This window comes from Mytilus edulis, chromosome 4 (assembly GCF_963676685.1).
Source record: "Mytilus edulis chromosome 4, xbMytEdul2.2, whole genome shotgun sequence".
In the NCBI taxonomy this organism is placed as follows: Eukaryota; Metazoa; Mollusca; class Bivalvia; order Mytilida; family Mytilidae; genus Mytilus; species Mytilus edulis.
The window spans coordinates 25,597,830-25,620,775 of NC_092347.1; the positions used below are offsets into that span (position 1 = coordinate 25,597,830).

A 22,946-nucleotide genomic window follows, 5' to 3' on the forward strand; every position below is an offset into this window, starting at 1 on the left:
TTTTTACATTTGATCAATATGACAGTTCCAACATATAACTGATTCTGACAGTTCTACCATTGAACAGTTCCATTTGTAATCGTGTTAAGGTAGAACTGTGCTAGAACAGCCGAGAAATTTCTATGACAGTTAGTTCTACACCTGAAGTAGGATTAATACTCATCCCACATTACTTTTGAAGTATTCGTTGTAAAATCATCTTCATAGTGGTAATAAAATTATAGGATCAAGCGAGTTTGTGTGTTTGTCTGCCTTTCCTTTTTTTCAATTTGATGTTATGCAGCAAATTTGGTAAGGAGCAGACAAGGAGACAAAAAAGAATAATATATATAAACGTCAGATTCTTATCAATGAGAGGTTGTCCCAATCCTTTTTCAAAGGGAGTTTTCCTATTTTGGACGAAGGGATAATTTCAACTTCACCACTAGAAGGTCCTTGCTTAATAGTTTCCATGTAAGCATCAACTTTCTATTGAAATCATGAAAGGAAATGCATGTTTTGAAGTATCGAATTCCGTATGCAGGTGCAACTGTAATGTTGCTATATAGAAATGATAAGCACGAATTGGAAACTGAAGTTATCCCTTTTGTCGCAAATTTATTTTGTTATCAACCGATCATCACTGTCAATTTCTTGATGTAAGATATGACTGTTTCTCTGGTATTACCGTATAGCGGATTATTTTCACGGATGCAAAGTTTCGCGATTTTTCATTGAATAAGGTATACGAATAAGCGAAAATTTACACCCCGCGAAAATAACCCACTATACGGTATTTCAAGTTTGATGGGTTAGATGCGTTCATCATAGTCACCTAAATTTTGATTATTTTGTGAGAGGACATCATATATATAGTGGATCGGTTTGTAATGTCAGTTTTTTTATTCTTCCTAACGAGTTCGTGTATAAAGCCAGCCTCAAATGAATAAGAAACACGTCCTCGAAATGCAACAAATAAGTTATCAATCAAGAAATAGTACATCTTGATCATATCAGTTTCAGATAATTGTTTTATTTGAATAAGAGTGATTTTTTACAGCGTACGATTTATCCCTACATAAGACAAGATCTTGATTCTACGTTGGCCTTTCATTCTGATGAAACAAACGCAGAACTATTTTGTTCGGAATGGTCAATACTTGTAGAAAGGGTAAACTATAAGATATGTTTTAACTTGCAAGAGGAAAGTGACCTAAATTGTTTGTAATCTTGCATATTTTTTCAGTTTTGAAGTATCATAATCTGATTCACGGGAACATATCCCTCGTCATCTAAATTGACTTTCAAGAGAACATCTGACGAATCAACACCTAATTTACAAATCCCAAAGAGTAGTTACACTATATTTAACACTGTATATTTATCGCTGTCGAAAATCTGAAAGGGATTTTCTGTCCACCATAAGACTAACACAAAAGTAGAACTTAAACATACAGTACTCTAAACTGAATAACTCACATGATCTTGTTTTCTTTTTAACTGACCCACTAAATAGGTTTCAGTTTTACAACAATAGTACCGGTAAGTATGGAACGACTTTGAAATACATTCAAAGGGGAGTAAATCAAAATAGCCTCATTACAGATAATTACGTTTACCACGATTTATTAGTAAATGATAGGAAGACTAAAATATTCAATTCATCTAAATGTTTAAATTACAGCATGTATAAGGCTGAAAGACTTGGGAAATTTTTTAAATGTATTACCTTTTGATTAAACTGTCGGAAACCCGGTTGAAATAGAACAAAAGAATCGAAGCTCTTTGTTAGAGAAGGCGATAAATGTGTACTGTAATGTTTACTATAGTGACAAAAAAATTAAAAGTTAATAGAAACAAACAAAATTACAATTTTCTTCTCAATAACGAAGTGTTATATCTTAAAAACACCATTTGCATAAGCTCTCAATTTATCTAGTACATAGTGAAGCAGAACAATTAGATATCAGGTCGACGACATGGGTATCTTTCAAGTTGGATGTAGAAAATGCATATCCTCCGATTTCTTTAAAAAATACCACGGACGGAAAACATATCAATCTATTAGTTCAGTAATTTTCGTGTCTGCCCTTCTATTTTGTGACTTAAGAAAAAATTCCAAAAAATGGGTAACAATAGTATCGAAAAGAGAAAATCGAGTGCACCTTTTTATGTTAGGGCGTGTTTGAGTTGAATATTTTGTCTTCATATCGTACAAAGCAAGAATATTTCATACACAGTCTCGCTTCAGATTCAATCATTTTTATATATCAAAGCTACAGGTTGACCTTATAACTTAAAAAAATCACAGTACTAAAAGATGAAATGTATGGGTCAAGTGAAATACCTATCTAATGAATCACAAAAACAGAGTAGGTGTGTACGAATAGCTATTATTTTACTAAAAGTACTTGACGACAGTCTTTCAAATTGGATGATGAAAATGCATATCTTCGAAAAATTATAATTTTTTGTGTGTGATAACTAGGGTTTATACCACTAAGAAATCTAGTTTGCCCTTCCACGAAATATTTAATTAGAATTTTTTTTAAATGTTTATGAATTTTCGAAAAATCCACCTGACAACCGATCAGACAATAGTTTTAAGTTGAATCAATGCAGACACGATCATTAACTGGTGCTCATTAGCGAGTTGATACATTTCTCTTATAAAATGCAACTGACATATAAGGATCGTACTGGTGCAATGTGGATAAATTTATCGGTTTCCAAGAGCAAAATTGGTAGCGCGTCATCCCTACAATGGCTTCCATTTCTACGATTGTGAAAATGAACTGGCGTAATGGGGAGATAATTTTGACGAAGTATGATCCTGACTGTAAAGACACAACTTATGTAAACTTAGATGTGGAAGTCATAGATTTCCCATTGAAAATAGATATTTTTTTAGTAAAGATAGGTCAAAAAGAGTTTGTGATGCATGTTAAAAAGAAGAATTGGTAATGAATTTCACTATATATTTAACAGTTATTTGTCAATGTTGAGAGACAAAAGTTGAAAATGTAAATAGCTTCTATGAGCTAATGAATAGTAAATATGAATTTACGTTGTTAGCTCATCTATATTCTGTCAAATTGTAATGTCAGTATTTACCTTCCTTGATAATTCTTTTACTAGGACATATGTTGTAGTGAAATAATAAATGTTTACCGTCTTCAAAAGTTTATAACTGAATCCAGTCATTGCCACCGTATACATTTGCATATAGTATACTAGCTATACTTCAAACAAAATTTGGGATTTGTGAGCTTTTGTAAAAAGAAAAAGTTCAATATTTTACGTATTCAGAAAATATGCATTTCACGTTCAAGTAAATATTCTAGTGTTTAGCTAAATCTAAAAAAATATGAAAATATCAGAGAATTTGTTTCTAGCGAAATAAAGGAAACAGTAGTATACCGTTGTTAAATAGTCATAAATCGACTAGGCGGGTAACAAACCAAAGCTGATGGAAACACATCAAATAAAAGGGAAAACAACAGAACAACAGAACACTTTACTGTCACAAAAACAAACGTCAAAATACATAGAAACGAACGATTTGATAAGGTTATTATTCATTTAAGTAATGTGTGTAACCTACGATACTTATACTTGTCTTTAGAGATAAAACATAATGTTTTGGTGAATCTCCTCTGCCGTCGACTGAATTAAAGTTCCTGAGACTAATAGCTTAATTATTTTTGACTGCTGATTCAAATTATTGTCACATCAACCTAGTATGTCTGTTTGGGTTGCTCATCTAATTCTGTTCAATACAACTAAAGTATAAACAACTGTCATACAAGTGTAATGTTAAGCAAGCTATACAACTATTTTTAATCCACCATTTTCTTCGGAAGATACATATACCATCAGAAATGTGACAATTGTTTTTACTCGTTCCGTTGGTTGACAACGTTTGAACCTGCCCCTTTTCAGGAACTTCCCCTTTTCGAATATAGTTCGATTTTTTTTTTGTCATTCTTTTTACATACTTTTCACATCGAAAGGATTGTTAGAATTATAGAAGTATTTATGCTATTATCAGTACACGTTAGATTGTCATGGTGTACATTGCATTTTGTGTGGATCAATTTTCAGGTTTGTGAATTGTTGTTGATCTATTCGTCTTGTTTAATCGTCCATGGTGTTCCTGATGTCAACATGGGAAACATTGCAACTTTGATAACTTGTATTAATTACAACAAGAAAAATGTAAGGTATTCATATCCAAGAGGACAACTAATTGAAAATAAGAATAAAAAGGTCTTTCTCGTTGCTCCCTCCTGTTAAAGTTTTCTAGCTAGTACAAGTAGTCTGCATTTTTATTTAATTTTTTTTGCTAAAACCCATATCACTGTTCTTAGAAACTTTAAGTTTTTTTATGCTACTGCTGAACTTTAAAATTCATAACCCGCTGAACTCAGTATATGCAGAGAGCGGTACAAATACAAGAATTATAAGCGTAGAAAATATAGTAATTAGTAGAAAAGTCCAAAACAAAAGACGGTCAACCACTAAGGCAACTTGTTTCCATTCTGAAACAATGTCTTCCTCGACATCGTTGTCATCACTTTTAGACACTAAGTATTTCATATATTTCAAAATTTCGGATGTTGTTTTGTGAAGAATGGTATCTTTAGGTTCAGACGAAGATCCTGGTTCAGATAAGTTAACACTTTTTCGGACGTCAGAAAAATAATCCAGGCCATTTCCAGTAATAGGTGTATGGTCAGATAATTCGTGATCGCTTAATGTTTCATTGGACCCGTGGACAATTTGCTTTGTGTCGATATCGGTGAATAATTTGGTACTTGTTTCGAAATCTCGGTCCTCGATTTGGTGTCTCAGTGATGCTTTTTGTTTTTTTATCTGAACCTCACGTTGAAATGACTTTATTCCAGTAATGCAATTACAACGCACTATTTTCGCAAGAATTCCCAAAACTATTATTCTAACCCATTTAGGTACTCTTTTCTGTTGCGGAGAGCAGTGATGCAATTTCATCACTAACACCGTCAAAATAACGGCAACCGACGCTAAAGCCATTGACATGGTTAGATATATACCTAAAAGATATAAAAACAAACTTTTAATATACATTACCTTTTTGCATTTGCATTGTTGTAAAGTTGGATTTAAAAAGAAATGGAAAAGGCTGTATACAGGGTGCGATTTTCTATAAGTTTAGCTTATGCATTATATATGTATGAAATTTGTTACCGTTTGCAATTGACATGTGGAGGTAACAAAAATACTTTCTTATTTTAGATGTAGTGAATATTATACTGTATATATATGTTTTGTCTAACTCACCAATCAATGGAACGAATTCCGACGTAGGTGGCATACTCTCAGCAACCAATAACATAAACACAGAATATGATAACAAAACAGTGATACTTAAAGTGATCTTCTCCCCAGCATCTGGTGGTAGGCAAAATGTCAAAACACTTAAAACATTCAACCAGAAACATGGGAAAATAATGTTAAGAATATAATACAAAATTCTCCTCCTAATCAGAAACTCAACAGTAACATCAGGATACAGATCATCACCAATAGGATATTTAATTTCATTGCGGACGATTTTGTTTTCTATTAATATCCATTCTCCATTAGTTGTGTATGTATGCAGTTCTACGGTATCTGTAAGAGACACTAAATCGACTTGTCTTTTAGGGTACGACCAGGAACCAAATTTTAATTTGCAGATCTGTCTATCGAACGGGAAAAATGTAATATCGACTTTACATGAACTTCTTAGTCTCACCGGAGGTGACCAAAACACCCAACCATCATGATGGACCATTGCATTAATAGGCATAAATCCATTAGTATAGTCATCGGCACTAAAAAAATAAAGCATCGTTTACTTTGTGTACCATACTAGATAATGAATATAATCAACACATTTTAGAAATATTTGTTTTAATTCTTACAAATTAAACACCATTTTATTAAAAGACAAAACAAAATGCATGTTCACAGGGAAGATATGAGAGTTGTTTTTCACTTGTTCTATTAGTCACTAACTTTTGACGTTGTCATTTTTTTGGGTCAGAATACAACTTTTAGAATCTACCTTTGAGCTTGATATTTCTGTTTAGAGTACAACATTTTACAGAAAAAACATACACTATATTGTGAGGGATAATCTCACGGAATTACATCTGACTTACTTGTTATACAAGACAATATCTGGTAACCATAGTTTACTAGCTGGAATACGTAAGACCTTTAGGTTATTATAGTGAGATTCGTTCCATCGCATTCTGTCATCTTTCCAGCGCTGAAATCATATATTTGATTGTTTAGGATTTGAATAAAAAGTAAAATAACGTTTATATAAAACAAAACACTAAGATCTTGATACGGAACAAAGCATTAAAAAACATTCCTTAGCACTAATAAGTTGGTTTAAAACACTGGGGGTCCGCAAATAGACGAGTCATGAAATGGAGACCACTCCATAGAAACGGCGAGATGTGGAACTCAGAAAGAAAGCACAAAAAACTTCCTTAGCACTAATGAGTTGGTTAAAAGCTCCCACAAAAAAATACCTCCCACAATGGTTTACAGAAATAAGGGCAACTGCCTATCTTGGACAGAATTGCTTCATGTCAAGTATATGCCGTTTTAAAATAAAGCTGACAGAACGACAATTGAAAAGCTAGATCAAGCTTTAAATAAACCCATCATAGATACCTGGATTGAAATTAAGTATTTGAGCCAGACGCACGTTTTGTTTACTAAATACTCACCAGTGAAGCCCGAATAAAAAAAAGTTAAAAAGGCAAAATAAAGTACGAAGTTGAAAGCATTAAAATCGCAAAATGTCACTTTTCGCAGTAAAATAAAAATACTTAATGCAGTTGGTTGGTCAGAATCACTTTCAGTATTCACCTTCGCCCTAAGGTTAATGCAATAAACAGATGGCAAGGGTGTATAGATTCATGAATACTAAACCTGAGTGAGTTGGGACCGTAGTTTCTTTTAAATTACTAAAAGATATTAGCATTGCTGAAATAGAGATAGCAATATCAAATTCCCGGAAAGGGATTCAAATTGTTACTCAATCGCATGATAAATAAAGGTTAACAACTTCTGTGAATGTTGGTGACCATAGAATGAATTTTCGGTACAAGGCTTGATATATTACAACATGCATGCTTGAGTGTTTAAATATAAACATCATCAAGTAAAATATAAGTTATTCAAAGTGTGAATTCTATCAGATATTTCATCAAAGTATTTTATTTTGCATTCGAAATAAATTCAAATGAATGGGATTTTTTGTGCCTTGTACATGCTTAGAAGATGCATCTTTCTCAAATTATACTTTTTATGATTTTTTAAGTTTTTGTGTTCTTTCTTGTCTTGTAATTGTTCGTGTGTGTGTGTTTTCCTCTTTCCTCTTAATGAGAAGTCTGTTTGTTTCCACTCAATGGAAACTGAAATTATTTTTCATGTATAAAATTTGAATCAATGTACATGAAACAAAATATTGTATATATGTTATATGTATGACACATAAAAAACTTCCTCAATAATTTAGCGAAGGGAAAGAAATGAACTCAAATGATTTACAGATTTTGTTATTGGTTTTATGGAAAATATTTTACATTTATTGACATCTGATATTGTTATACTATTCATGAGTTTAACCAAGCTGAAAAACTGCATAAATACGACAATTCGACAAGTTTAAAGTCAAGATCAGAACAAAATTGCAGCATACTAGGGTGCTAACTTTTTTATATATCTTATGCTGTTAACATTAAAAGAAGATTTATGATAATTATTATTTTTTAGGCGATTATCTCAATTTTCCCCTTATAATTGTTCCTGACATGGTCTATACTAATACTCTAGTTCAGGGAAACAATGCGCATGTGCAAGATCGATCGTGATTTTGCGTTATCGACTAATTAGATACGAGATTTGATAAACTGGGGGCATTATCAGTTTATTGATTTATCAGATCAGCATCGTAATTACTGCAGTCAGATTAATGAACACTTTATTTTAAAGAAGCATATACATGCTATGGCAATTGCCAAACGAAAATATACAATATATGACAAACATAAGACAGCAGAGAACAGAAGTTACAGAGTGTACAATAATATTATGACAATCATATGTGATCTAATTTTCCAAGCTGCATTTAATAATTGCAAAGTTTTACTGTCAGAGATTTAGAATAAATTATCTAACTTGTGCCGATTTGGCCAAGAACAGTAGAATAAATATAAAATTCTATACGCACAGATCTATACGTTGGCCATGATAAAACAAAATGATATTCGTCCTCCAAAACATTCATATTGCAACATATACAAATTCTATTTTCTCTTTGAGTATTCAGATAACGACCAACTTCAACATTTAATCTAAGTGTGGTACTACGCAATTTTGTTAATATAGATACATTACAATGAAAATCTAAGTATCTTTCAAAACCAAACAGTTTATATCCTTTATAAATACAAAGTTTGTTACATTCTTCTAAAGCTGAAGATTCCACTGACATATTCAAACAGACTATTTTGACCGTTATGTTAATTAATCTTACTGATTACAAAAGGAACGGTTTGATATATGTCACCTGACTTTGAGTGTTACCTTGACGTAAAAATGGACAGATTCATGCTGTGATGTTCACTTAGCAGATCGTCTGTATATTCAAGAAGGTACGGGTGATATTTCATTACCATATCTGAGGCACTGATCTTAGGTCATAAAAAATAAAAGTCAATCAACACCTAGGCAATATGGTAATCATAACGTTTTACCTTAAACTATTAATCTCACCAGGTGACAGTTAGACACAATTAATATACCCTTAATAATCATAATCATGTTCTGACTGTTTGGTACCATTAAAATATATGTTCAAAATGCTAGCCCTGATTGCATGCGTGTATTGAATTTACATATTTTTTTGTACTTAATTCAATATAATATTGATATATATTAATATTGTATACAGAATGTCTAGTTAATTTCATTGAGATTTAATAAGATCTAAAACAGAAAAAAAGATACTTTATATTTTTTTTGTTGTAACTTCAGAAAGTAAATTTTCTCGCATATATATATATATATATAGTTTGGCATTTGATTACATACTTTCAATGAACAGTGTTGTTATATTACAATTACTATAGAAAAAAGCCCCCCCCCCCCCCTAGACAATAGAAAACAATTATTGTCGTCTTGTCGAAAGCAAGAAGGTCTTTAAGATTTATGAGTGAAATAGCTGCCTACTTGGATCTTTTGACATACATCCTTCTTTTTAACAAGTTTCGCGAAAGCGATACTTAGCGATCATAGATTCCGTCGTCAGCATTCACGCCGACTACTTCAGCATACATGCAGGTTCAGTATGTGGTTAAAGTTTTGTTTTACATCAAAATCGTTGTCAAACATAAAGTATTTTTGGGGAAATTGGGACAGAAGCTTCTTTCTGTCCAAAATACAGTATCCAGGGCAGAATTTTGCAAATATTTATTTTCATTTTTCAGTAATTTACTACAAGATGGACTTCGTTTTTCCTGAACAGTTAATTTCATGTTTTTTCTGAGGTTGAAGATTTTTATGCAGTCATCAATAACCGTTTTGTTTAATTGTTCAGTTGCATATCCATGCAGGTTGAAACTATTTTGTTCTACATTGCGCTGGACTTTTCACTTGTTTGTTCAAAATGCAACAGTCAGAGTAAAGACATTGTATATATCTTATAAGTGCCGGTGTGGCTTTTTTGCTATGAGTTTAATTCCATATGATGACCTAGCTGTAGCTGTTTGATTTTATGGGAACTTATTTTATTATGTTTTGAACTAGGCACGTATCTACTGTTCCAAGGTTTAACGATCAGATTATTTATACAATATTGAAAACATAACATTTATGAAGCCACTGTTATTTTTTATTGAATACATCGTATAATATCATTCATTACGACTATGTGTTATGACCAGCAACAACTTTTCAAAAAGCTCCGTTTTACATGACAGTCATATGGTTTAGATTGTTTATCTATATTCTCCCGAAAAAAGCTAAAGAGAATAAAATTATGTAGTGTCACCATGGTATGATATACTAGCTGTTTTGGCAATTATAATGCCATTACGCCAGCATGTTTCTGGAAATTATTCTCAATTGCTAAATATAATATTTCTGCACATAAACTTCCTCAAAGTACTTAACAGCTTCCAGGGACTTGAAGGACCTTGTTCCTTCTTTATCAAACATTTCGTTTTAGTTATTTGCAAGCCGAAATTTCTAAATTATTTTCCAATTTTCTCCCCTATTTTTCAAACACTATGTCTCGAAATTTTCACATTTTTTTATTTTACTTTATTAAACATAAACATAAACAACCAAAAAACAGATGACACTCAACGACTTCACAGGTAAACGGGAAAGCGGCAGGCGTCCTAATAAACGCCTATTGGACATTGAATATTGATGTGTACTATATATGACTTTGCCCCCAGTTCATTCAAATCTCGCATATTCTCGCATGGATTTTAATTAAACGCTTGACCCACTCAGAATTCAAGGTCGCGCACAAGCTTTCCCTAAACTACTCTATTAGTCAGCATGGAATGAATTTAACCGCAGTCGGGCTACGGTGTTTAATTGTCAAATAGATTTTCTATCAGAAGCTATTTGCTTGCAAAGTAATTCATCTCTTTTTTTAAATTGAAAATGTAAAAATAAAACAAACGGAAGGACAGCTGTTATATAATGCAAAAATATAAGCTATCTTTTAATTTTTTGTAGTGTTTTAATCAAACTGATCCTCGTAATTATTATGACGACGTTCATTTAGTGACTGAATTCATCTGTCAGATCAAAAAATTATTTAATCTTTCTCTCTAATTCAAGAGATGATATTTGTAGAAAAGGTTTATTCAGAAAGTGATTGCTTCTGTCAATCTGTAATTCACTATCTATCGTTACAGACAGATATCAGGAAATATGACAAATTCCTTGGCATCCGTGTCTGATTGAATTCCACATGGTAATGCTGTACCTATTTTGTAAGAAAAAATAAAATTGTGTTTTGCTGACCTTTCCTTGATATCGATATATTGAAGGTCCGTCTTTTCAATTCGGTGTTTCTTTTAAAATACTTCTAGACATACTCGGTATAAAACATTATCACAGAGACCAAGCTTACAATTTTGTATAGTTACGCTCGAATAAAAAGGTTGATAGCCAAATAAAGAACGAAGTTGCAGACCATTGAGGACACAATATTCTGAAAGTTTCATCATTAGTTTGATTGAAGTATTCTCTTGCAAAGTTTTACGACGAGCATCGTGGTTTGGTTGATTATTATTGAATATCTTTATCATATATCACAATAATTCTGTCCTCTCTTCCTAGTGAACATACTGAACTGCGAGGAAAATTCAAAACGGAAAGTCCCTTATCAAATGTCAAAATCAAAAGCTCATACACATCAAACGAATTGATAACAACTGTCCTATTCCTGACTTGGTACAGGCATTTTCTTATGTAGAACATTGTGGATTGAACCTGGTTGTGGACTCATTAAAATGATACCTCTCATAGAATTTTTAATGAGTAACACATAACGTGCCAATATATAATACCTTTATCTAAAATATAAACCGAAACAGATACTCAAACCTAAACCAATGATAGATAGTGAGTTGTAAATGTATCTGTTAATATAAGCAGTCATAAGTTTTAACATCTTCGCTAGCAAAGGGTTACATTCAACTTTCCTCCTCTCCACTCTTGGCGGATTGAGATTGAATTTCGGAGACACAAGGTAATGATTTTCGTCGGTTGCAGTCGAAACTCGCTGCATCCAATCAAAAAGCGCCTATAACATGATCACGTGTATTTTTAAAATGTAGAAAGTGTATGTTAACAATTGCCACGTTCTTATTGTTTTATAAGTCTTTACATCCCTAAACATACGACTATATTTAATGACGATTTGAATGTTTTTAATCAACTAATAGAAGTCCTGTATGTTTCTTGCATAAATGCATGAATGTCAACGTATAGTTTCGTTTCCTGCTTCAACAAGTGTGTAGAATCTTGACGCTACTGTGTTTTTACCTCCAAATTGAAAACTTCAAGTGCTACCATTGGTCAAGAATAATGTATTCGGAATGGTAGAGACTTTAATCTACCGATAGATGGCGAAACATTGTTATCACAAATGTTGGCTTAATCTGCCAAGGGTGGAGAGGAGGGAAGTGGATCGTAACCCTTGGCTAGCAAAGATGAAGTTTTAATGAACTCAATTTTTTCATATTGATTGCTTCAAATATTAAATAGAATTGTAAAATTAACTTAATAAAAGAGGGACAAAAGATACCAAAGGGACAGTCAAACTCATAAATCGAAAACAAACTGACAACGCCATGGCTAAAAATGAAAAAGACAAACAGAAAAACAATAGCACACACGACACAACATAGAAAACTAAAGAATAAACAACACGAACCCCACCAAAAACTAGGGGTGATCTCAGGTGCTCCGGAAGGGTAAGCAGATCCTGCTCCACATGTGGCACCCGTCGTGTTGCTTATGTGATTACAAATCCGGTAAAAAGTCTAATTTGGTAGGTCACATTCATGAAAGGGAAGGGGATTGTAGTTACGACGTAAGGAACATATCCGATATCATTTGTGAAACGGTTATTCCATAACGGTCAACCAACTCGTGATGGCGTCCGTAAAATTTACGAAGGGATGATTTCAACTTCCCCATTTGGAACTCTTGGTTTAATAGCTTCCTTGTGAGCAGTAACCCTCTATCAAGAAAATCATGATAGGAAATGCAAGCACGGGAATATCGTATCAATTGGGAGATATATACCCCGTATGCAGGTGCTGCTGGAATGTTGCTACTTAGAAATGGAAAGTTCACAATTGGAAAGCTGAAATCACCTCTTTTGTCGTAACGTTTATTTTCAACCGACCCTCATTGTCAATTTCTAGATATAAGTCAAGATATGTAGCCGACTTAACTGTATCTGTAGTATCCTTTATCTCCAATTCGATGGGATAAATGCGTTCCACATAGTCACCAAATTTTGAATTGTTTAGTGAAAGAACGTCATCTATATAGCGGAAAGTAGAGTTAAAGGATATTGCTAACTTCTTATCTTTCTTCCTAAGAAGTTCCTACATGAAGTCAGCCTCATAATAATAAAGAAACAAGTCGGCAAGTAGAGGGGCACAGTTTGTTCCCATTGGGATGCCGACAGTCTGTTGAAAAATACGTCCTCCGAACGTTACAAATATGTTGTCAATCAAGAAATCAAGCATCTTGATAATATCGGTTTCAGAGAATATTTTGTTTGAATCAGAGTGATTCTTTACATAAATCATTTCTAGAAAATATTTTAAGAAAAACAAATAGGCGAACATTAATTCAAGCACTGTTGAATTCTAAAGTACAAGGGGTATTCAAAAGTAAAATCACAAAAATACTCCGAGGAAAATTTCAAAACGGAAAGTCCCTTAACGAATGCCAATATCAAAAGCTCAAACCCGTCAAAGGAATGAATAATAACTGTCATAGTCCTGACTTAGTACAAGCATTTTCTTAGAAAATGTTGGGTTGAACTTGGTTTTATAGCTAGCTAAACCTCTCACTTGTATGACAGTCGCATCAAATTCCATCATTATGACAACGATGCTTGTAATAACAACGATGCATAAACAAAACAAACAGACATAGTAGATAAAAATGTCAAAAATAGGAGTACAGCAGTCAATATTTTGTTATAATCTTAATCACTACAAAAACAAACAAATATGTAACAAAGAAGCACAAAAAGGAATATATCAAATTTAACAACCTCATTCATTGCTTTTTTTTCCATACGATTTTAAGTACTGGGACCGATTCCTTACCATAATAGACACATGTCACTTTTATTTTATTTTAATGACCAACATGAATATAAAAATAAGCAAGTGTGACATTATTCACCACATAGAACGACAATTATAAATCAAGATCGTTGTTACTTAGGCTAAAAATAAAACTTTGATCTTATGCAATTTTTAAAATACGTTCATTGAAGCAATTCATAAAAACATTTTTGCGTTAATCACAGATTATTGAATCTTTTGCGTAACTTTCTGGAAGCATATCAAGAAGATTAAAAATGCCTTTAAGCATCATTCAAGGACAACTGACTTTTACCAGAAAACATTAAAAAAAACCATGAAAGCAAAAATGACAAAACAGATTTTGTACTTATTTCCAAGAAGAGGAATATCTAAGATGAGGAAATAACATATTAGTGAATGATTTTGGACTTAGAAATAAGTAAAATAAAACAGGTTGTCACTTTGACACATTCCCCATTTCCATTTTCAATTTTATCTTCATGGAGAATTATGTCAATATCGAAACTGACAGCGTTGCAATACTTTAATATTCGACGGAATGTTATCTTCAACATTTACAAAATAAACTTGTCAACAAAGAGCCATAAATTGAATATAAAAACTAGTCTTTACTACTACACTTGAACCTAAATATTTTGTGGCTTTTAAAATTCCTATAATTTTATAACAACTCATGCATTTTTCAAAATTTCGGACATCAAGGCAAATTTTTTTTGCGAAAAGCAGGTATTCGTTAAGCAATAGAACATTAAACCCCCGGACAGAAATAAAAAAAAAAACAACAGATGAATTATGTCCGTAATCAATTACTGATGAAAGGGATGTGGTCAACGCTGGAATGTAGACAATTACTAACTTAAACAGTATCTTGTATTGTCTATTCTGTACAATAGCATCTCAATTATGAGAGTGTATATTGTTGCCATTGAATGCTGATGAGTTATTCTAATTAGTTAATTGTTTTAAATGAAGGCGATAGTAGTTTACAGATGTTCAAATCTCCTAAACCAATTAAGACGAGACAAATCAGGTTAACAAACAACATCTGAGGTTATCATAAAACGGACTTATCTCTGTCCATAGGCTTAGTATTTTATTATAACAAACAATATCTGAGGTTATCATAAAACGGAGCTATCTCTGTCCACAGGTTTAGTATTTTATTGTAACAAGCAACATCTGAGGTTATCATAAGACGGACTTATCTCTGTCCATAGGCTAAGTATTTTATTATAACAAACAATATCTGAGGTTATCATAAAACGGACTTATCTCTGTCCATAGGCTTAGTATTTTATTATAACAAACAATATCTGAGGTTATCATAAAACGGACTTATCTCTGTCCATAGGCTAAGTATTTTATTGTAACAAGCAACATCTGAGGTTATCATAAAACGGAGCTATCTCTGTCCACAGGTTTAGTATTTTATTGTAACAAGCAACATCTGAGGTTATCATAAGACGGAATTATCTCTGTCCATAGGCTTAGTATTTTATTGTAACAAGCAACATCTGAGGTTATCATAAGACGGAATTATCTCTGTCCATAGGCTTAGTATTTTATTGTAACAAACAACATCTGAGTTTATCATAAGACAGACTTATCTCTATCTATAGGCTTAGTATTTTATTATAACAAACAACATCTGAGGTTATCATAAAACGGACGTATCTCTGTCCATAGGCTTAGTATTTTATTGTAACAAACAATATCTGAGGTTATCATAAGACGGACTTATCTCTGTCCATAGGCTAAGTATTTTATTGTAACAAGCAACATCTGAGGTTATCATAAAACGGAGCTATCTCTGTCCACAGGTTTAGTATTTTATTGTAACAAGCAACATCTGAGGTTATCATAAGACGGAATTATCTCTGTCCATAGGCTTAGTATTTTATTGTAACAAGCAACATCTGAGGTTATCATAAGACGGAATTATCTCTGTCCATAGGCTTAGTATTTTATTGTAACAAACAACATCTGAGTTTATCATAAGACAGACTTATCTCTATCTATAGGCTTAGTATTTTATTATAACAAACAACATCTGAGGTTATCATAAAACGGACGTATCTCTGTCCATAGGCTTAGTATTTTATTGTAACAAACAATATCTGAGGTTATCATAAGACGGACTTATCTCTGTCCATAGGCTTAATATTTTATTATAACAAACAACATCTGAGGTTATCATAAAACGGACTTATCTCTGTCCATAGGCTTAGTATTTTATTGTAACAAACAATATCTGAGGTTATCATAAGACGGACTTATCTCTGTCCATAGGCTTAATATTTTATTGTAACAAACAGCATCTGAGGTTATCATAAGACGTTATTATCTCTGTCCATAGGCTTAGTATTTTATTGTAACAAACAACATCTGAGGTTATCATAAGACGGAATTATCTCTGTCAATAGGCTGAGTATTTTATTGTAACAAACATCATCTGAGGTTATCATATGACGGACTTACCTCTGTCCATAAGCTTAGTATGATATTGCAACAAACAATATCTGAGGTTATCATAAGACGGACTTATTTCTGTCCATAGGCTTAGTATTTTATTGTAACAAACAACATCTGAGGTTATCATAAAACGGAGCTATCTCTGTCCACATGTTTAGTATTTTATTGTAACAAGCAACATCTGAGGTTATCATAAGACGGAATTATCTCTGTCCATAGGCTTAGTATTTTATTGTAACAAACAACATCTGAGTTTATCATAAGACAGACTTATCTCTATCTATAGGCTTAGTATTTTATTATAACAAACAACATCTGAGGTTATCATAAAACGGACTTATCTCTGTCCATAGGCTTAGTATTTTATTGTAACAAACAATATCTGAGGTTATCATAAGACGGACTTATCTCTGTCCATAGGCTTAATATTTTATTATAACAAACAACATCTGAGGTTATCATAAAACGGACTTATCTCTGTCCATAGGCTTAGTATTTTATTGTAACAAACAATATCTGAGGTTATCATAAGACGGACTTATCTCTGTCCATAGGCTTAATATTTTATTGTAACAAACAGCATCTGAGGTTATCATAAGACGTTATTATCTCTGTCCATAGGCTTAGTATTTTATTGTAACAAACAACATCTGAGGTTATCATAAGACGGAATTATCTCTGTCAATAGGCTGAGTATTTTATTGTAACAAACATCATCTGAGGTTATCATATGACGGACTTACCTCTGTCCATAAGCTTAGTATGATATTGCAACAAACAATATCTGAGGTTATCATAAGACGGACTTATTTCTGTCCATAGGCTTAGTATTTTATTGTAACAAACAACATCTGAGGTTATCATAAAACGGAGCTATCTCTGTCCACATGTTTAGTATTTTATTGTAACAAGCAACATCGGAGGTTATCATAAGACGGAATTATCTCTGTCCATAGGCTTAGTATTTTATTGTAACAAACAACATCTGAGTTTATCATAAGACAGACTTATCTCTATCTATAGGCTTAGTATTTTATTATAACAAACAACATCTGAGGTTATCATAAAACGGACTTATCTCTGTCCATAGGCTTAGTATTTTATTGTAACAAACAATATCTGAGGTTATCATAAGACGGACTTATCTCTGTCCATAGGCTTAATATTTTATTATAACAAACAACATCTGAGGTTATCATAAAACGGACTTATATCTGTCCATAGGCTTAGTATTTTATTGTAACAAACAATATCTGAGGTTATCATAAGACGGACTTATCTCTGTCCATAGGCTTAATATTTTATTGTAACAAACAGCATCTGGGGTTATCATAAGACGTTATTATCTCTGTCCATAGGCTTAGTATTTTATTGTAACAAACAACATCTGAGGTTATCATAAGACGGAATTATCTCTGTCAATAGGCTGAGTATTTTATTGTAACAAACATCATCTGAGGTTATCATATGACGGACTTACCTCTGTCCATAAGCTTAGTATGATATTGCAACAAACAATATCTGAGGTTATCATAAGACGGACTTATTTCTGTCCATAGGCTTAGTATTTTATTGTAACAAACAACATCTGAGGTTAAAATCAGACAGACTTATCTCTGTCCATAGGCTTAGTATCTTATTGTAACAAACAACATCTAAGGATTAAAATAAGACAGACTTATCTCTGGCCATAGGCTTAGTATTATGTTGTAACAAACAACATCTAGGGTTATAATAAGACAGGTTTATCTCTGTCTATTATGCTGAGTATTTTATTTTAAAAAACAACATCTGAGGTTATCATAAGACGGGATTATCTCTGTCCATTATGCTTAGTATTTTGTTGTAACAAACAACATCTGGGGTTATTATAAAACGGACTCATCTCTGTCTATTATGCTTAGTATTTTATTTTAACAAACAACATCTGAGGTTATCATAAGACGGAATTATCTCTGTCTATCATGCTTAGTATTTTATTGTAACAAACAACATCTGAGGTTATTATAAAACGGACTCATCTCTGTCTATCATGCTTAGTATTTTATTGAAACAAACAACATCTGAGGTTATAATAAGACGGACTCATCTCTGTCCATAGGCTTAGTATTTTATTCATTAAAACCCACCATTTTTTCATAAAATGCCCTGTACCAAGTCAGGAAAATGGCCATTGTTACATAATAGTTCGTTTCTGTGTGTGTTACGTTTCAGTGTTGTGTCTCTGTTGCGTCGTAGTTTTCTTATATTTGATACATTTCCCTCAGTTTTAGTTTGTAACCCGGATTTGTTTTTTCTCTATCGATTTGTGAATTTTGAACAGCGGTATACTACTGTTGCCTTTATTTATTGTAACAAACAACATCTTAGGTTATAATAAGACGGACTTATCTCTGTCCATAGGCTTGATATTCTATTGTAACAAACAACATCTGAGGTTATAATAAGACGGACTTATCTCTGTCCATAGGCTTAATATTGTATTGTAACAAACAACATCTGAGGTTATCATAAAACGGACTTATCTCGGTCCATAGGCTAAGTATTTTATTATAACAAACAACATCTGAGGTCATTATAAGACGGACTTATCTCTGTCCATAGGCTTAGTATTTTATTGTAACAAACAACATCTGAGGTCATAATAAGACGGAATTATCTCTCTCCATAGGCTTAGTATTTTATTGCTTTACTTATCTTAAATTTTGTTAATGAAACTACTTAAACTTCGCTTGAAAATTATAATTAATTAAAAGGTTGAATATCGAAAGGTTTTGTTAGTATATTAGAAAGTGGCAAATTCATAAGTAGTGACACTGATGTCACTGGTAATTATTGAAAAATATACATCTGAGAATACAAAGGGCAAGTAAGATTGTCAGTACGTTTATGTATATGTATATGTATACTAACAGATGAGCATACCATGCAATTAGCGTGGTTTAGGTTAATTCTCGGTTTTGACTTTGGTTTCGGCTTCGGCTTATGATGCATATCTCTATTAGAGGGAAATAATCGGCTTACTTTCCAAGAGCTCTTGCATTAGCTCTCTGTTTATATCGGGGTTCGTTTGGGTTTGCTAATAGTATTTTGTGCTCTGTCTGTTTTTCTATTTTTCATGACATTGCCTGTCATTTTTCGACTTATTGGTTTTGATTTCCAATTGTATGTAGTCCCTCAATTCTAGAATACATATATATGTATATTATATATCATAAATCTTCTTTGCATTGAAAAAAGTAAAATCACAAAATTACTGAACATCGAGGAAAATTCAAAACGGAAAGTCCCTAATCAAATGGCAAAATCAAAAGATAAAACACATCAAACGAATGGACAACAACTGTCATATTCCTGACTTGGTACATGCATTTTCTTATGTAGAAACTGGTTGATTGAACTGATGTTACAGCGGTAAACTTTTCATTGTATGACAGTCGCATCAAATTCCAAAATATAGAAAATAGACCTACAACTAAGATAGGCTCACTTCTTGATAAAACTACAAAGAAAATGCTATTATATAATGTCGTATTGACAACTTTTGGGTTTCCCTGGAATTTTCAAACCAATCTTATTGGTATTATGTTATACCAATTCTGTATAAACACTTGTTTTAATAATATCATAACTATCTAAGAAAGTAACTACTGCAGCAATGGTTACGTTTTAACAGTTTATTCGATGAAGGAATATCCAGAAAAGCGCTTAGTATGCACACAATTTATATATGAATATTTTTTAAACACCAGTTCGATGCTGCTGCTGGCCGACTGTTAGTCCCAGAGGATATTATTTACCAAGTATTCAGTGCTTCCACACTGACATGATTTGTAACTTACATTTCCTTGATTTTCGTTGACAAATCTAATGTAACATATTATTTGAAAAGAAAGTCACAAACTCCCCAGGGATTATTGACAATATGTTTATGTCCATTTAAGTCATATACTACAAGTAAATGTAGTAGCTCATAAGGTATTCAAGCATCTCTGGCTTTCAAAGTTTTGGTTTTTCCTGATGATGATTTATCAAGAAAAGCGCCTAAGCGCATCAAATCTATAGACCGATGATTTATATTTCATATGTATATATATTTTATACTGTTTAAGTCTACATACTATAAATCAGTGAAACCCTAAACACATGTTACTTTGACTTACATGTTCTAGCCAGGCGTTTGTTACAAACACTTGATTAACTTCATCCTGTAAAATAAATTAAAAAGACATGACAATGAAATTACTATAATTATCATAAGTTTTTGAAATGGCATTTTCTCATGAAAATATCTGCAGTTAATTAAATCCATGCAGTCAGAAAAACGTTTGATTTCACTCATCGTGTCTTCATACACTATTTACTTTTTAGAGAAGATACATTTGCCAAAAAAGATTATTCTAAGGCGTTTTTGCAGTATAATGAGTATCAGAGGTAAACAGTGAGTAAATGTTTAAGGAGTATGCCTCTCAGTTGTGAAGTGAGGGGTCGATACTAAAGAGATATTCAAACTCGAAGACAAACTGATAGCGCCATATCAAACAACAAAAAACAAAAAAGACAAACAACAGTCTACAAAAAACAGTATAAACATATGTAAATTATATTTCTGGACATATTCTTAACAACTATATTTAAAATAGCCGACGACAATGTATAAAACCTACTGATGGCTTTGTTACTCTCAGGGGTACTCGAAAATTTGTTTTATTCAATATAGCTTAATCATTGCAGGTAGGATTTCGCTGACAAGTTGAATAATGTGTCAATATATGTTTGTTCACACTAAGTCAAATATATCCAATTAGAACGTGGTTAGGAATGCTTATTTCTCAATTTCTCTTTACTACATAGAGGATATCAGTATAAACATGTGCATCTCAATATGGTTAGATATGATAATCCTTATCTTTTTGGAGAATTTACTATGTTCCTTTTTGTTCAATGCTTTGATTCTCCTTGTATATAATAACGATACCATTTAAGTATACATTTTCAGTTGGTTTTCTTTGTTTGAGATTACTAATTGTTCAACATCTTGATGCTTTCAGACTCTTATACTTGGTTTCCGGCATCATGTATGAGAAATAAAGTTTTTCGAAATGCGTCAAATTTAATTCAGTATCATGTATAAAAAAGTTTGTGTTCGAGAATCACAAAGAGTAAATACAGCTTTCGAAAATAGAAACTAGGATTTACTTATGCATATATGGAGATGAGGAATAAACGTCAAAATGACAGCATCCCAACGACAGAAATTATCTAAAGAAAAATAGAGGTCAAGATACAGTTTTGAGCAATCGACAGGTGTGTAATCGATCTCTTACCCATTGATATATGACATACTACAAGCAACGAAGATGTTCTTTAAGTGAATTTTCTTCATTTTTACCAAGTATTTAGAATTTTTGCTTGTAGATATATAAAGTTCAGGTGGGGTTGTTTGCGCTAAATATCAGTCAAACGTGCCGTTAGTCGTGCGAATGTTTTTCTCGTGATAGGTTATCTTTACATATATATACCCCTTTAGTTCTTTTAGCATGATTTTGATAATAGTTTCAGTGACGAATAAAAGCCCTTCACAGTTCTATATTATTTTAATAATCTACTCTATAACGTAAAATCTTCGTATCCTTGTCGTATTTAAGAGAAATATATACTCACCATGTCCATGATTTGTATGAGTGAGTATCCGAACTTGACAACTACACTATGTGAAGCATTAATTACAGGTCTTACACTATTATCGTACTTGTTCTTATTAAACAGTTCTTCCACTAGTCTTTGTTCATCTGGTAAAACCACTGCTAAAATTTGCAATGTTTGTAAAATGAAACAGTAAACGAAGAGTAAAACTAATGACATTTCTTTTATCAAAATTGATTACAAGAAAACTAGAAATAACGAATTAAAAACCAAACTATAAACCACTTTGATAAACTGTTATTTTACGCCATTCAAGTAGTCAGGTTTTTCTCACAGTTGGTAATTATCACTTAAATCCCTAAAGACGGAATGTTATAATCATTAATATTTATCAGTCGCAGCTGTTGTCTCTGACATCACGAGTTTGATGACACTTCTATCCTCCTTCTTATTCCGTTTGTTATTATCGAAGATTTATTCAACAAGTTATAACACTATAAACTGTTCACTATAATTTCACAAAACAGAATATGCCTTTGTCAAATCAACAATATCGTACAACTGCCAAGTCTGTCCAAATAAGTAAATGAAATCGTAAACAAACCTTAACTTTCATGGAAAACACATTGATTATTCATATTCAGTGACAAAATATTTTATTGACAACATATATACGGATCTCCTCTTTAATATTTATCATTATACTTGTGCATTTATATTAGTAGGTTAGTGCTTCCATGGCGAAGTAATGCAAGGTTTTACACATGTAAGTATGAATAGACAGCTTCAGACATATACTTAATCATTTCTACTTCATTTAATATAAACTCATCCTTTATGGTTTCACTGTTTTGAAGCAATAACTTTTAACAAAGGGAAAGTCGTTATTTTATTTATTTTATTGTGGCTATGCATTTTCATTTG

General features: G+C 32.3%; 1 protein-coding gene across 1 annotated transcript; it reads right to left on the reverse strand.

Annotated features, from left to right (window-relative positions):
* Positions 1 to 22,769, reverse strand: LOC139519294 (neuronal acetylcholine receptor subunit alpha-3-like). Its single transcript, XM_071311267.1, has 5 exons — positions 22,041 to 22,769; positions 20,540 to 20,584; positions 6,165 to 6,274; positions 5,299 to 5,834; positions 1 to 5,051 (listed from the first exon to the last, which is right to left on the reverse strand). The coding sequence occupies exons 1-5, from the start codon at positions 22,239 to 22,241 to the stop codon at positions 4,390 to 4,392; spliced, it is 1,554 nt and encodes a 517-aa protein (XP_071167368.1). The 5' UTR covers positions 22,242 to 22,769; the 3' UTR covers positions 1 to 4,389.
* Positions 22,770 to 22,946: the final 177 nt, after the last annotated feature.

What these genes read in the sequence shown, in the direction of transcription:
- LOC139519294 (XM_071311267.1), bottom strand. Translation starts at nt 22,241, where the DNA reads ATGTCATTAGTTTTACTCTTCGTTTACTGTTTCATTTTACAAACATTG. An exon ending in GATATTGTCTTGTATAACAA is followed by an intron (nt 5,835 to 6,164) that starts GTAAGTCAGATG and finishes TTATTTTTTTAG; the next exon opens with TGCCGATGACTATACTAATG. An exon ending in GGAATTCGTTCCATTGATTG is followed by an intron (nt 5,052 to 5,298) that starts GTGAGTTAGACA and finishes TATATCTTTTAG; the next exon opens with GTATATATCTAACCATGTCA.